The 17,711-nt window shown below is 37.1% G+C and overlaps 1 protein-coding gene across 6 annotated transcripts in view; it reads left to right on the top strand.

The window, feature by feature from the left end:
- The window catches only part of LOC115217121 (GRAM domain-containing protein 4-like), a 175,650-nt gene that overhangs the window by 62,579 nt on the left and 95,360 nt on the right, over positions 1 to 17,711 (top strand). For all 6 annotated transcript variants that reach the window (XM_036507034.1, XM_036507033.1, XM_036507036.1 and 3 more), the window contains exon 2: positions 11,184 to 11,531. In XM_036507034.1, coding sequence (XP_036362927.1) covers positions 11,262 to 11,531 — 270 coding nt within the window. In that variant the 5' untranslated portion in view covers positions 11,184 to 11,261. The remainder of the gene's footprint in view (positions 1 to 11,183; positions 11,532 to 17,711) is intronic.

The raw sequence follows: 17,711 nt of genomic DNA, 5'->3' as shown, positions 1-17,711 counted from the left end.
AATTCAGCCAAGGTCGACTTTGCCTTTTATCCTTTCAGGGTTGGTAAATTAAGTACCAGTGAAACACTGGGGTCAATGTAACCAACTTGTCCCCTCCTCCAAAACCTCAAGCCTTGTGCCTTTAGTAGAAAGGATTACTATCATCATCATCATCATCATTATCATTATTATCATTATTATTATTATTATTATGGTGGAAAACTTGCAGACTTGTTAGCAGACCTGGCCAAATGCTTGTCAGCATTTTGTCCATCTTTACATTCTGGGTTCAAATGCCGCTGGGATTTACTTTGCCTTTCATCCTTTGGGGTCAATAAAATTAGTACCAGTCAAGTGCTGGGGTCAATGTAATGACTATCTTCCCTCCCCTCAAATTCCAGGCCTTGTGCCTATAGTAGAAAGGATTATTATTATTACTATTATTATATTCATAATGTATTTCCTACACTGTAATGAAACACGTCTTGTTTTAATACATACATATATGCTGTATACACACACATATACATACACATATGATCATCATCATCATTACCCTTACACAAACTCAGGCACAAACGTACATTTTTCTTTTACCAATTTCATTCACAAGATATTGGTCAGTCAAAGCTAATCTAGAAGACACTTGTCACCCAAGCATTAGCATAGCTAGACTGTAAGCCACCAGGAGTGGCCCTTTCGTTTGCTGACCCCCAAACCCTACAAAAAAACCCACATATTGCCTACAGCAGACCCAAAAGTAGCACCCCTTTAAAAGTGCTGCCCGGGGCAGACTGCCCTTATTGCCTCCCAGCTACACTAGTGCACCCAAGCTGCTGCAAGATGGGACTGAACCCAAAACCAAATAGTTAGGAACCAAACACTTCACCATACGTGCATGGATGCTGCTATCAACCGCATCAGTGTGATCTGTCTGTGAGAGTTTGTAGAGCAGATAAAAGTCCTAGACCCTGGATGACCCCAAAAGACAGGGAAAATCTGGAGGGATTTTTGCCAACAACTGTGTAAACTGATGTAGAATAAAGTGTTCTGGCCCCAAAACACAGTGAAACACTTGCAGTGATATTGAACTGGTAACCTACAGGCAAGTACTGCAGTATGTTATCTGCTTGGCCGTCTTACCTTGACTGCCTACCTTTACCTTGTAGCTTTTTTTCATCCTCCATATTGCTTGGCTACAACGTAATAAATAATTTGTATAGTCACTGCTGTCCCGAATGGCTTGCTATTTAGTTACCATGGTGACAGAAGCAGTGGTGGGGTGGGGATGAGATGAGGGAAAGACGGAGGAAGGGTGAGGAGGGCGTGAATGGAACAAATTGCAAGCGAAAAGAAGGAGAGGAAGAGTGAGAGAGAAGCAAAGAGAAGGAAGTAGAGAAGGAAATAACAGGAGAGGGAGCAAAAGAGAGAGAGAGAGAGAGAGAGAGAGAGAGAGTGCAATGCCCTAAATAGAGCGCAGCAATGCTTACAACAAATATAATTATGCATTTGTTAATAGTAAAAACAAGCAAAAAACAAAAGCAAAAAAGCAGCAAATAGGTTTAATATTCCATGTGGGAGTTATTGTACAGGTGGTTAAATATATAAATAGGGATATTATTAACATACTGAAAATATTTTGGAATAATGATGATAATGATGATAATGATGATGATCATCATCATCATCGTTGTCACCTGCTCAGTCCATGCCTCTTTGCATGCTGGTATGGGCCAAGCAAGTCATTTTGGTTCAAGTCAGTTTGGTTAATTAGAGTTACTGAATCCCTAGATTGGTTAGGGGTTGGGGGGGGGACCATGTTCCAGTAGAAAATTTTATTTTGTTGGTTTCTATGGCTGGATGCTCTTCCTAACACCAACCACTTTATGCAATGTTCTAGATGCATTTTATCATCAAACTCTAAAGAAATGGTCTTGTCCTTCACAGGACATTAATAATTGCTGCCCCTGAGTTGCTGTCCGAGCAAAAGTATTCTTCATTCTTGTTATAATTGGTACTTTTGGCATTTTTTTTTCCTTTCAATTGTATTTGTTAAAGTGATTAACTGGTACCGAAATTTCGCTGGCATTTCAAAAGGATTACATGAAAGTTACCAGCATGTTACAGAAGAATATCCCCATTCCAAACATATATTCCCTTAGCCACCTATTGTAGTCTTTAGAGAGTATATAAATATAAGAGAACTATTAGCCTCTACTTCTGACTCCAAGACAACTAACATTGAAGTTTCTGCCCATTGTGCCTTGGAAAACAGCCACAAGAGAGATAAACCCTGTTCATTATGCAACAACATGAGTCAAGTCAATTCCATTGGGAATCATAACAGAAATGTTATGATTTACATGGAAGGCGGGACGTGTAGAGATTCCCATTGGGTGTACAAAGTAGAATGCACTAAACACAACTTGATTTATGTTGGTTGTACAAGGGAACAATTATATAAAAGATTTAACGAGCACAGATACGAAGTCAGGCACAATAACAGTGGTTTGATAGAACTTGTTGAACATTTTGCTTCAAACGGCTGCAATTTTGAAAAAGACTTGAAAGTGTATATTCTCAGAAAATATTCTGAATCTGCTACTCTTTCAGTACTCAAAATGCATGAGAAGAAATATGATTGTGAGTTATTAACATCACACCCTGGAGGAATGAATAAAATAATAGGAGAATCTCATATTTCCACAAAACAGTTTGATTAAATATTTTTCTTTTCCTTTCTTCTTTTCTTTTCTCTTTTTTTCTTTCTTTTTATTTTTGCCAGTTGTAAACTTGAAAATTGAAGACTGATGATGTCATTCCATCAACGTGGGGACACTGGTTGCCCTCGTTTATATTTTGGATTTGAATTTTTATAATTTTGAATTTCTATGTATCACTTATCCTTTTGAACTCGACAAAGACAGGCTGTCGCAATATCGCTCAACCAACAAACTCTCTCTTGCAATCACATCGTACTCTTCATATTGTCTACTTACCTTTTTGAAAAGTTACATCAATCCTTTTGAAATAATAATAATAAAGCAACCACTACACTCTCGGAGTGGTTGGCGTTAGGAAGGGCATCCAGCTGTAGAAACACTGCCAGATCAGACTGGGCCTGGCACAGCCTCCTGGCTTCCCAGACCCCAATTGAACCGTCCAACCCATGCTAGCATGGAAAGCGGACGTTAAACAATGATGATGATGAATGATAATAATAATTATCCTTTCTACTATGGGTACAAAGCCTAAAATTTTGTGGGAGTAGGTAGTCAATCACATTGACCCCAATAATTGACTGGTACATAGATTATCAATTCCAATAGGATGAAAGGCAAAGTTGATCTTTGTGGGTTTTGAACTCAGTATGTCAAGAATCAAAATGAATACTGTAAAGCACTTTTTCTGCTATTCTAACAATTCAGTTTGCTCAAAGTAGTAGTAGTAGTAGTAGTAGTAGTAGTACATTTGTAAAATGATGCTAGTATTTTGTAATAAAACCTTTCATTACTATCATTATTATCTTTGCTGTTGTGTGTGTGAGTTTGGCCATATTTTACTGACCTAGTTTAATGTAGTTACTAGGTCAGTAAAATAAGCCCCAGTCACAAGCACTGGGGTTGATGTAATCGACTTACCCCAGCCCCTGAAATTTCTGGCCTTCTGCTGAAATCAGAAACTAATTTGTGATTTATTATTATTATTAAAGAATGCAGTCAGCTGGCAGAATGGTTAGCAGCATTTCGTCCGTCTTTACATTCTGAGTTCAAATTCCATCAAGGTTGACTTTGCCTTTCAGGGTCAATGAAATAAGTACCAGTTATACACTGGGGTTGATATAATCATCTAGCCCCCATCTCCGCTCAAAAAATGTTGAAAGCCTTTGCTTAAAGTAGAAATAATTGTTATTATGATTAAAATACTTTACTCCCCTGAAATGTATGGGGAGCTTCTTTCTAGTTTTATGGCCACTAACTCACACGTACACACACCTGTGCACATATATGCTTATATGCATATATTTGTACATACACACACACACACACACACAAACACACACGCAAATACATGCACTCATATAATGTGTGTGTTCTAGAAATTAAAAATATCGGTGTTCTGAGATTCCATCTGATTCACCTTCAGTGTCAGCAAGTGAAGTAAAGGGCTTTAATTATATCACTGCACTAACCTGTGACTAACATTGTTTTTGGTGTGTGTATGTAGGATGGACAGACAAGTGTGTATGTGTGAGAGAGGGACAGACAGTGTGTGTGTGTGTGTGTGTGTGCGTGTGTGTGAGTGCTTTTGTTTATATTTCCACTGGGTAATAATTATATTATAAATTAGCTGAAAATAAAAATGAATTATAAGTTGGCAAAACCTTTTAACCATGAAACGAAATGTTCTGCAGGATTTAGTTACGATCCTGTATTTCATCTCCAAGTTTAAACCCTGCCAAAACCAACTTTGTCTGTTATCATTCTGTGCTTAATGAAATAAAGTACGAGTTAATAAATAATAAAATGAAGTACTAGTGAAGTACTGGAGTTGATTTAATCTTTCTAGCTACTTCTTTATTATCATCCAAACATCTATGTTTCATGCTGGCCTGGATGGGGTCATTGTGCTCTGCTGTCCACTTTAGCATGGTTTTTCACAAGTGGATGCTTTTCTAAATGCCATCCACTTTACATTTTGTACTGGATGCTTTCTGCATATCACTGGCATTTATCAGGACACCATACAGTTTGCCAGATTATGAACAGCAAGACAGGCAGCTTTATGTTAGGAAATATCAGATTAAGGTATGAGGGATATATATATATATATATATATATATATATTTAGATGTATATATATATATATATTTGTACAGGTAAATACACACATATATATAATAGACAGATCATCATCATCATCAACATCATCACCATTTAATGCCTGTGTTTGCAGGATCTGATGACTCCAAGGACCCCAGATCACAAATCCCTTCAGGTAGATGGCCCTGCTGGCAGAAAGGCGGCGAGCTGGCAGAAACGTTAGTACTCCGGGCAAAATGCGTAGCCGTATTTCATCTGCCGTTACGTTCTGAGTTCAAATTCCGCTGAGGTCGATTTTACCTTTCATCCTTTTGGGGTTGATTAAATAAGTACCAGTTTAGCACTGGGGTCGATATAATCGACTTAATCCATTTGTTTGTCCTTGTTTGTCCTCTCTGTGTTTAGCCCCTTGTGGGTAGTAAAGAAATAGGTAGATGGCCCTGCTTGATGTGTGGAAAAGACATAAATAGAAACTCTGTAATATGTACCCAGTGCAAGATATGGACACATAAGAGATGCAGCAATATCAGGGGAAGGTTAACAGGGAAAATAGTCTTTGTGTGTGTGACAGATGAACAGGTACAATAAACACAAGAGCTGGCTAGCTGGCAGAAACATTAGCACACCGGGCGAAATGCTTAGCGCTATTTCGTCTGCCATTACATTGTGAGTTCAAATTCCGCCATGGTCAACTTTGCCTTTCATCCTTTCGGTGTCGATAAATTAAGTACCAGTTGCGCACTGGGGTCGATGTAATCGACTTAATACCTATGTCTGTCCTTGTTTGTCCCCTCTATGTTTAGCCCCTTGTGGGTAGTAAAGAAATAGGTACAATAAACACAAGAATGTACATAAATAGACACTGTCAAATGCCAGGTGTGATACTTAGAAGTAGTTGATAACTTCTTCCATTACCTATGTAGCGGTAGCCAGATAGTCAAATGATCTCCCTTGCAAGAAAGATTATAGAATAATCTCCCTTTCTAAGTTTCTCGAAGCATCTATGTCATGAGACATGATTCTTAATTATTCAAAAAGCTTAGCATTCCTCTTGGAAGTTTCTAGAATGTCTAGCGTTCCATTAATAAAAACAGCTTGCTAACCCTGCTCTTTGCTTCTTAGTTGATTAGACTTAGAGCCATTCATGTCATTGCTATGTCTGTCTATTTCTCAATGCCACAGACTGAAAACCACCACTTAGCTGTTATTTCTATATCTCCTATCTCTAAACTTTCTTGCATAGATTACTTCATTCAACTAGATTCTACATATTAATTCAATGTATCATCATCGACCAGTAAATAAAATAAGTTTTTATATAATAAATATGTAGTTCTTGAATTTATTCTTCATCTCTGTATGAATTCTTTTAATAACATACACACAGCCACATCAACACCTTGTACTGACTATATAGTTCCACTACACCTAGGTGACCAAGTCAGCAGTGAAAGGGGATGCTCCAAGGATATAGCTGCTAGAATAAGATTAGGGTGGGTAAAGTTCAAAGATCTACCTTTGTTGGTAATTAAGGGCCTCTCCCTCAGAGTGAAAGGCAGATTGTATGATGCCTGTGTGCAAACAGCCATGCTGCATGGCAGTACAACATGGGCTGCAACTGCAGAGAACATGCAAAGGCTTGAAAGAAATGAAGCCAGTATGCTTTGCTGAATGACCAATGTCAGTGTTCATGTATGACAGAGGGTAAGTATCTTGAGAGCAAAGTTGGACATAAGAGCCATCAGATGCGGTGTACAAGAGAGACGACCGTGCTGTATGGTCATGTGATGCATATAGACGTGGACAACCATGTAAAGAAGTACTGCCTCAGCTTTTGGGGGGGAGAAGTTAAGTCAATTACATTGACCCCAGTACTCAACTGGTACCTATTTTATCAACCCCAAAAGGAGGAAAGGCAAAGTCTACCTCAGTGAAATTTGAACTCAGAATGTAAAGATGGATAAAATGCCACTAAGCAATTTTGCCTTGTGTGTTAATGATTCTGCTAATAATAATAATGATAATAATAATAATAATAATCAATAGTAACAAACAATAATAAGAAGAACAATAATGGCGACAATAATCTTAGACTCATCTCCAAATTATTCTGATTTATGGATGTAAATAAATGATAAAGTCACTAAAAAACAAAATGAGAGAATAATACCAGATTGGAGAAAGTTCACTTTTAAATATGGCCTTTGTTGGAAAACTATCAACTTGTGTTTATGTGTTGGCTCTGAAGAAATATAATTTTAGTTCCTCTTATAGATTATACTTAGCATCGGCAGTGATTGCTAGTCTTTTTTTAAGTCAAAATAAAGCCTTAGGGACCCGTTGAATTTGGCAGCAGATTTAATGCTTCCAATTTGGGCCTTTTGTAAATATGCTTCTTATAGTGTACATTGTTAATTTGCTTTAATTAATTTTTGATATAATCAGTAATTTGAAAGGATTTAGTATAACTGAATTTTTGGTGATTAAACTGGTATTTGGAGGAAGGTCTGCCTACGCGGTTAAGTAGTTAGCTTCACTCAATGCCAGCTCAAGGTACTGGCAACTCGGGGGAAGTCATGCCAAGGAGGGCATGACAAAGACAAAGGAATTTCCATGACCATCAGCTTGCCAGCAACCATAGGGCCAGCCCTGGCTTCACTACTAAGTATTTTAAAGTTCAGTCCCAGAGGGCAGCACCTTGAGCAAGGGTCTTTTTCTGTTATAGCCCTGGGCCAGCCAAGACCTTATGAGAGAATTTGGTAGATGAAAACTGAATAGAAGCCCAGCTTGTGTGTGTGTGTGTGTGTGTCTTACTTGACTCATTCTTGACAGGATCACCAAACACATCATAAATGACATCTATGTTTTGTTTGCACCCTTCTTTTTGGTGATGCAAGTGGTGGACTTATCCAATCATCAGCATTTCAAAACCAAAACACTGCTATGCACCAGTATCATTCAGGTTCTGATTTTTGCAGACTATTACTGCACTAGTAGTGGCCTCCCTAGAGGAATCTTAGGAACTTCTAGACTGATTTTCTCCTGATGATTGGGGTGGCATCTTGAGAGGGGTTCTAGGGAAACACGGAATGATTTAGGAACCCGAAGATGTACCTCATGAATCACGTGTAACCAAGTAATAAAACAGTAGGTATTTAAAATAAAAATAAAAATTCTTTTTATTTGGTCTACTATCTCTAAATTAAAATATAATATATATATATATATATATATATATATATATATATAATAAGTGTAGGTGGCATACGAGTGGGTATATATTTATAAAAAAGAAGTTTGAAAACGCCACTATATGAGATAAATTTTAATTTTCTTAGAGATTTTACCTGTTTTGGTTCTTCTTGAAAAAACGAACATTATCAAAAATATTTTTAAAAGTTAAGTGTAATAAAAATGTTCATAATTGTTTCTTATTAGTCTCAACAAAGTCCACGTGGTGTTGTTTTGTGGGGAGGAGGATAATGGCTGTCTTGTGCATAGACTAGAATCATTGGCTGTTATTGTGAAAGTGCATATATTTATATAAACATATATTTACACATACATACACACACCTATATTTAAAAGTTTTTGCAAAACTTGATTTTTCTTAAAAGTTATTTTCTATTAAAAAGAAATCTTAGGAAAACAGATTGCACCAAATTTCCTTTACAAGGAATAGGGTCTACCTATAGCTAAAATAGGTGAGGGCATTGAACAAGGTTGAACAGAATGAGAGCAAACTTCAACCATCTGATTCCAAACTTCATAACTATACAACCAGTGTAGCACAAACCGCTTCCATCATTATTTCTGCCAATATCCAACCACAAAAAAAATGTGACACTTTCTATCCAATATATTCATTTTATTGGTTTACTTCAAAGTCAATTTTTGCATCACAGAAACTTTGGAAGCAAAGAAATTCAAATATTTTACCAATAATTATCAAGAAAAATGAATGAATAAATGTTGATCTCTTTTTTTACTGTTTGATTTTGAAAATTTTGCATTATTTCTTTTTTCTTTAACAAATTTGATGGAAATGGTAATTAACCAAAAGGTTAATGAATACATTTTTCTCCCCAATATTTGTATATATTTTCTAGCTCTAATTATTCTCACCCCCAATATTTGAGAGAAATTGCATTGATATCTGTGTGTTTGAACAAATTCCTATCATTGTTCATTATTCCCATAACTGATATTGTTTGCCAAAGCAAACTATCTTCACAGATAAACTGACTTGAACTAAATCAAGTATTTGATATCTAAATAATAAATGCATAACCCAGCTCTGTTGAACAATAAATTCAATAGACCCCCAGGTCACATATTGATATGCAAATATTAAATTCTTTGTTCAACAGAGCTGGGTCATGTACTTAATAGCTGAAAATTAAATGGAGCAAACTATATATTGATTTTTTGTTTTTTATGGAAAACATAATCAGTTGCTCTCAAAATGAACTGCCATAGAAACAGGGCAAAGTCTAGAATCGGTGAGGATCTGTGTGTGCGGCAATGGAAAAGGTAAATGCAAGGGGTGATTGTAGAGAGATCCCTATAAGTTTGAGAGTCAGGACATGTGGAAAAAGTTGGTGTTTTTTAGTTAAGGCTCTTCATCAAAAGAATCTCTAATAATGAGTGAATTGCAGTAGCTTATTCCTTCTAAAGAATGGTCTATTTAGCCTGAAACTTAAAGTCATGGAAAAGTAACAATATTTATTGATCATACTGTATTATTACCTCTTTAAAATGTCGAGTTAGTCATGCTAATCAGAACAGACTGGGGTGAAGAGGAGGAAACAAAGAGATGTTCATGGATTGACTCATGCTAAGAATGGTAAAAGTGAAAAAGGATTAAGAATGAAGAACATCGAATGAATAGAAAACAACATGAACGTTAATGAACACATGCAGGGAAATAGAGATGTAGGTCACTGCTAGTTTTGGGGGAAAGATGTTTGGTTGGGAAAAAGTGAGGTCTTAAATTTTCCATGAAAGCAACTGGAAAGCTTTTGTGAAGGGCAGTTGAGGAATGAGATTTTAATCCAAAGTATATGATAGCCCTCCATGCTGCAAAAATTGCTAAGATTATTGGTCACCACATATTTAGAAAATATATTCTTTTTTAGGATGAAAAGGTATCTATTGGGTTCTCCTATAATGATCAAAATGTATAGAACTAAAGAAGTTTGTTTGCTTCTGTTTTGCCATTCTAAAAAATGCTTTAAATAAGTCAGAGGTCTGACCAACAGGAGCTTTAGATTTGTTAGTGTTGACTGTACATAGGTGTTCTGTATTCTGTACCAAACATTTAGAATGAAGAGAGCTATTGGTGGTATCGGTCCAGTTCAGTGGTTAGAATATTCCTGGTTATTAATTTTTTCTCCTATTAAGTTTTGTCTTCTATGTCTTTGAAAATTGACTTTCTGCATTTTGGAATGTTGTGATATAAACACGGAATTCTTTTAACCTGATGAACAAGCTTACTATCTGCATTCATTTTAAAATTGTATACATATATCTAATTATTATAAAATTTAATAAAATAGATTATTCATACATGTTTATTAAACTGCAAAACAATTCCTGTTAAATATAAATATCCATTGGTAAAATCAATTTTGTCATTGTATATTTCTCTCTTTATTAATATTTTTATACATGTTTTACGTTCGTATCATACTTTATACTGCGTTTATGTGTAGAATGAAACATTGAGAAGGTTTTTTATCAGTGCCACCGGATTATTGAATCCATATATTGTGACTTGGGTGTGTGGGGGTAAGGTTGAAGGTGAATTCCTCAATATGCCTTGGTACAGTACACTTTACCAGATATTTTGGGCTTAGAATTCTACTCCTATATCCATGTCTACTCCATAACTGTCCTATCCAAGCAGCGATGGACTAGATTGCTATCAATAACGAGTCACATAATATTTTAATAATAACAAAACCACTTATATTTTGAATACATTTAATGTATTAGTTTCATGATGTTATGCAGAAAACCACTCTCGTCTGTTGTTACCACTTGTAACAACTGAAGATGATGGTTTTCTGCATAACATGCTGTTACATAACCACTTGATACACATGTACTAATGCCTTCATAATGTCAGTAACTTGTGTGTGTCTGTGTGTGTGTGTCTGTGCACACAGAAGGAGAGAGATTGATACAGACAGAGAGGCAGATATACGTAAACATATACACACATACATCTGTTCATTCACCTTCAAATATCTTATTATTGACTTCCATCTTTTATCAAATTAAAAAAACAAAAAAAAAAGAATCCATATAATTCTATTTTCTCCCCAAAATTTTTATTTTTGAATGATAAAACTAAATATCTCTTTTGTTCATTTGCAGACTTTTAATTTATTGCTAAATTGGAATGAATTTCAATGTGGGGATGACCAGCTGAGACAGACATCCTTGCAAGACGCAATGAGTTTGAGGAATGCCATACGAGCTCGATTCCGAAACGCAGACAAATCTGAGAGGGGAGCTGGGCCCACGGCTGTGGGAGCAACAGGTTGTGGAGGCAGTGTTGGTGTCGGTGGCAGCATTGGGGAAGAGAAGGAAAAAGACAAAGAAAAAGACGAAGAAATTTCTTCAGCACCAAGTTCAACGATGACTCCAGCAGTGAATTCATCCAATCGTAAAGTCTCTCGTCCAGGCAAAATGAACATCCCAAAAGATGAAGAAGACACAAGTGTAGGGAATTTTTGCCTTTTATCTTTTTTTTCATTTATTCAAAATATCAGGAATATTGTTTATATTAGTTGAACTGGTGTCCTCGCCATGATTGCTGGTTCCACTGTATTTTGGTTTTTGTATGCTCCAACCTTCATCAGGTGTTTTGTGTTGAATTCAGTTGTTGTCTCAGAATTTCAAACCTAACCCTTTCTTTGATGGGGGTACACTGTTCTCATTCTGCTCTTTGCACTTTGTGACTTTTTTTTTACTTGAATAGATTTTTTGTGGAGTACTTTATTGCCTTACTTGGAATTGAACTCAGAAACTCTAGGTGACTGCATTTCCTTAACCAACATCTTATACAATGCCCAGTACTTCACAAAAAATCAACTGAAGCAAAGAAAAGGATAAAGGGTCATGAAATGCAGAGAACAGAATGAGAACAGTGTACCCCTATCGATCAAAAATAAAGGGTTAGGTTTGAAATTCTGACACAACTGGATTCAACACAAAACACCTGAAGACAGCTGGAGGGTACAACAGCTGAAACACTGTGAAAGTAACAATCAAGATGAGGAGAACACCAGCCTGGCTCATAGAAACAAGAGACACAAAATATGTGGAAGTTTAATTTTAAATATTTTTAATTACTTTGCTGAATTTCATGTTTTTTTTTCTCCGTTCTAAGTATTTTGGAATTATTGCTAAATTAAGTTGATGTGAAAAGTTTCATTGAGACAGGTTTTCTTTAGCCTGATTGTCCTTCTTGTTTGCCATCCCTCAGCTCTTTCCAAGCAAGATAATATTTCTTCATAGTCAGACATGCTTGCACAGAAAATTGGAAATGAATGACACTGCATGTATAATGGGGGGTTTTCATTTACAGCTATCATTTCTTATCAAAATGAGGACAGACAGATCGATGGACACACACACATACACAGAAGTATATATATATATAATCAAAATAAGCAACAAGTATATCCAAGGTAATGTGGTGCGATTGTTTCATGTTACTTCATTTTATTAAACAATGTAAGTATTACATCAGTTTTAAAATGTCGAGCAATCTTCAGCCACTGATAGAAATTTTCCATTCAAATGGACAATGCACATTCTTATCCTTATTCCGTTTGCCAACATATATATATACATACATACATACATACACACACAGACACACACACACACACACACACACACACTCATACACACACATGACAGGCTTCTTTTGATCTCTGTGTACCAAATCAAGTGACAAGGTTTAGTTCAACCTGGGACTATAGTAGAAGACAGCTGCCCAAGGTGCTGTGCAGTGAAATTGAAACTGAAACCACGTGGTTGGGAAGCAATCGTCATCTTCCTCATCACACAGCCATGTATTATAATTATGAATATAGATCTTCATTTAAAAACAAGAGACACCAAACATACATCAGGCACTGCCCTTAAATATTCTATGATGAACATAAACAATATCATTGTTATTTGAACCATGTCACTTACCCCAAAACAGAAAACAAGGGCTTATACATATCCTTTAAGCCTCACATGCTTCTTATTGTTGTTGTTTTTCCCTTTGAAGCATATTTTTTCCCCATATTTTCATGGTATGCAGCCAATGTTTTAATTGATATAGCTGGGTGAATCTTCCAAATTATATAATTGGTTTTGTACACATTTTATGTCAACTCATATAGAATTAGATCAGATTAACTGCTTCAAGTGTTCTGTGTTCCCCTTACACACTGATTATATCCCACACTTGGTAGGGAAACCATTAGTCTTGTGTCACATTCAAAAGTTGTTAAGTCTAGACTCTGAGTCCTGAACTTCTCAGACAGTGCTCCGATTTTATCTTTATCTACTCCCATCTTCTTCTATCTTGCTAAGTTCTAGCCATGTAGGGCTACATGGCTAGGTTCTAGCCATGTAAGGCTTTTCTTGCCATTGTCTAAGCATAGTTTGTTCTTTTATTGTTTTATTTAATGTTATACAATATTACAAAATACATCTATAGATTTTAGCCAACACTATGCATTATATTAGATACCCTGACTAGCGTCCATGTCAGTGACACGTAAAAGCACCAACCGATCGTGGCTGTTTGCCAGTCCCCTCTGGCGCCTGTGCCAGTGGCACGTAAAAAGCACCCACTACACTCACGGAGTGGTTGGCGTTAGGAAGGGCATCCAGCTGTAGAAACATTACCAGATCGGACTGGAGCCTGGTGCAGCTTCCTGGCTTCCCAGACCCTGGTCGAACCGTCCAACCCATGCTAGCATGGAAAACAGACGTTAAACGATGATGATGGTGATCCTGTAGTTTGGCTGGCCATTGGGGCACCACTGATGACTTTGCAGCCAAATCTCTCCCCACAAATCTCTGTCTTCTGCCTCCCACAATGCATCTCTCATCTTTAGGCCTGTCTACAAACTGACATTTTTTTCCCACCTCTTTCTTCGCTTGCCTCTGTGTCTGTCACCTTTGACTGTTCCTTGAAGGATTGTTTTGGCCATCTCTGATGAGCAGGTGACATGCCCAAACCACCAAAGCTTGCTTTTCTTCACAAATAGACCCCATTGCCTGCCTTTTTCTTCATTTTATTTCCTCATTTGTGGCACAATCTCTGTGTGGATATTCCCAAAAGTCTCCTGAAACATCTCAGCAGCCTGGATTCTTCTTTCAATTTCTGCTGTCAGTCTCCATTTCTCACTGGTGTACAGAAATATTGAGATCACTAACGATCTCTTTAGCCTAATTTTGGAGCTCAGTGAGATATTTCTGTCTCTTCACAGTGTTCTGAATTTGGTCATTGCTGCTGTTGTTTTGGCAATGCAGAATATCACTTCAGGCTTGGAACCTTGGCCACTCACTATCACCCCAAGACATTTGAAGTTCTAAACCTGTTCAAGCTCAACTCCACTGATGCTTCTTATGTTTGTACTGATTCTCTGCATTTACCTCCATACCAAATTCCTTGCAGGCCTTGTCTAGGCACTCTACTAGTTGTTTCAGTTCTTGTTCTGAGCCCGCTAGTCTGAGAATATCCTCTGCAAAGCACAGGTTTGTTAGGTTTCCACTGCCAATGCCTTAAATGGTACATCACACATACTGAGAAGAGTATTGTCACTGTCAATTTTCTTTCCTTTTTCCCTCTTTATTTTATTTCTTTACTTTTTTATTATTTTTTTCCCCTTTTTCTCTCTATCTTTCTTCCCCTTTTACTGTGTCACATGACTTTATAAATGAGCAATCTGGTGTTTATTTTACTGGCCTACCAATGTATAAAATACGTTTTTCTGCTCTAGGTGTCAAGAAGACACTTGGCAAAAAATGGAAACAGATTTGAAAGAAGATGCTAATGAAAATAAGAAATAATAATGATCATAATAATTATAATAATAATAATAATAATAATAATGGATGCAGAGGCGTGAGCTGAAGATAGACAGAAGCACTTGTGTGTGCTGCACAAGAACAAGCATTGGGGACAAACTATGTGAAGTTCAGAATTGCTGATACAACTGAGAGAGACAAATGGAGAATGTGAGGTGAAACAGGCACATTGTTAGTGAATGCATGAAATTGGCACAATGTGAATCCAAAAGATGACAATGTGGCAAGAATGGGAGTTCTGTGAAAAGTATGGCCTAGGAAAATCAAAGATGTGCTATGACATCTTCCAGAAAGAGTTACTGAGAATAAAGAGTGCAAAATCTTGTTGGGTGCAATGATTCAGTGGGACCGTCAGACCAGACATCAGAAGCCTGACATTGTTGTGGTGAACAGAAAAGATAAAACTTGCAGGATAATCGATAGAGCATGTCCCGGTGACCACAGGATCAAAGAGAAAGAAGAAGAAAAAGTGAACAACTATAGCAATTTGAAGTGGGAAATACACAGATTGTGGGCAATGAAGAGAGTGGACGTGATACCAGTAGTGCTTGGCATGCTTGGAAGTATCAGCACTCAACCACCAACGTGGCTCAAAAAGATTGGTACAAATGTAAAAACAGAACACCTACGAAAAACATCATTGCTTGGGAATGCAAGTTCTCAGCAGGATTCTTGAAGCTTGATCAGTAAACAAGTGTCACCTTAGTCTCCTTGTTGTAAGCAGCTGACACTTTCCATCATACTCAACAAAATAAGCTGAGTTTTCATCAAATAATAATAATAATAATAATAATAATAATAATAATAAATCGAAAGGTAAAAATAATGCAGATAGCCACAAAACTGTAGCAAAATGAAAAACCGATTTCCGTTTAAGGGAAGCCAATAAATATAAAACCTCTAATTTATATTTGTTGGCTTTTATGAGGTAACAACCACACACACGGATGATGAAGAAATAGCAACAGAAACTATAAATATACAAATTCTAAAAAAAAAAGAAAAAAACGGATTACCGGTGCATTAACAATGTTCTGTTTCAGTGTTGTTCTGTCGGAGAGAAAAGCATTCAAACAAAACAAAATTCATGCTTCAGTGATTTATTAATCAAACTTTCTACCCACAATGTATTGTCTGTATAACTTGTTCTGTGCAGTTTACTTAAACCCTTGATAATGATAATCTCTCCATGGACAGTCAAGAGGCTAGATGGTAATTGATGGAATTCCAAACAAGACTGAAGTTAACTTGGCTGATCTCTCCTCTCCTTTTTGTGAAAGCTTCGTTCATTCAGTCATTTGTATGTTCGTTTCCCTGCTGCAATGGGTAACACAGGTGCATCTTATTAAAGCATTATTGTACAGTAGATGTGACCTTCCTTCTTCTCACCCTTACCTTGAGTAAGGTATTTGTTTTTTTTCCTTTATTCCACACATCTATAAAAGTGCAGATCTGACACAAAATTGACTGGCAATTGTCAACAAAATTCACCATTTGCTGCTTAATGCTATTTTCATCATCATCATCGTTTAACGTCCGCTTTCCATGCTAGCATGGGTTGGACGATTTGACTGAGGTCTGGCAAACCAGATGGCTGCACTAGGCTTCAATCTTGATCTGGCAGAGTTTCTACAGCTAGATGCCCTTCCTAATGCCAACCACTCCGAGAGTGTAGTGGGTACTTTTTACATGTCGCTGGCACTGGGGGCCAGTCAGGTGGTTCTGGAAAAGATTACACTCAAAAGGTATTTTTATATGTTACCTGCACGGGAGCCAGTCCAGCAGCACTGGCAATGACCATGCTCAAATGATTTTGAAGAGATAGGTCAGTTTTGGAGAGTGCAGTTCTAGTCATGTTAGAGATGATGATGATGATGGTGGTGGTGGTAGTGTGAGGTGGGTGGAGAAACTGCAGGTTTTGAAGCAGCTCTTTTATTCTGATGCTTCAGTCATTTTGCTGCAGCATCATTCTTGGGGCACCTCCTTGAAGGGTTTAGCTGAAAAAGTTGGCCCTAGTATTTAAGTCTGGCATTTATTGTATTGGGCCCTTCTGCTGAAATCACAAAGTTATGGGGATATAAGCAAACAAATACCAATTGCAAAGCAATGTTGGAGAGTGGGAACTCTTTCACACTCACACACACCAAGGACTTCATTCAGATCCTGTCTGGGGCTGTTGTAAAAGAAAGAAAACCCTTGTCCAAGGTGCCAAACAATGGAATTCAAGCCAAAACCATTTGGTTGCAAAGCAAGTTTTTCTTTACAGTACCATTGTTGTTCATGAACATTCCTCTTCTCACTGATTTTGGAATTGATGGGCAAAGCAGCTGACCGCTGGCACTAAACATGGTTTTTCTTTTCTGCATGTGTGTGTGTGCGTGTGTGTGTGTGTGTGTGTTGGTGCTGTAACTGTAGTGTACAGTGTAAGCAAGGATTTATTTTTGGAATGTGTCATTCCTCCATGACCACTCGACAGCCCAAAACATTATGACTGACCAATGTTCCACTTAAAGAAAAGAAAAACAGAAAACAAACAAAAGCAAACTCTATTCCACATAATTTACTTCTCAGTTCAAAGGAAAAATAAAATGAAATGTTTTGGTAACAGTTTTTAGTTCCAGTTTATTGGAAAGCGATTCCTTATAGATTCATCATCAGACAGCTATAATGGCTCAAAGTCGAAATTCTTAACACTTTTTCTCCCTCTCCTCTCTCTCTCGTCTCTCTCTCTTTTCCTCCTTTCTTTATCTTACTCTCTCTCTCTCTCTCTCTCTCCCTTCCATTATTACCAAAGGAAAC

The sequence above is a fragment of the Octopus sinensis genome, linkage group LG11, assembly GCF_006345805.1.
Source record: "Octopus sinensis linkage group LG11, ASM634580v1, whole genome shotgun sequence".
Taxonomy (NCBI): domain Eukaryota; kingdom Metazoa; phylum Mollusca; class Cephalopoda; order Octopoda; family Octopodidae; genus Octopus; species Octopus sinensis.
The sequence above is the reverse complement of the archived record's forward strand: the minus strand, read 5'-3'. Positions and strand labels throughout refer to the sequence as shown.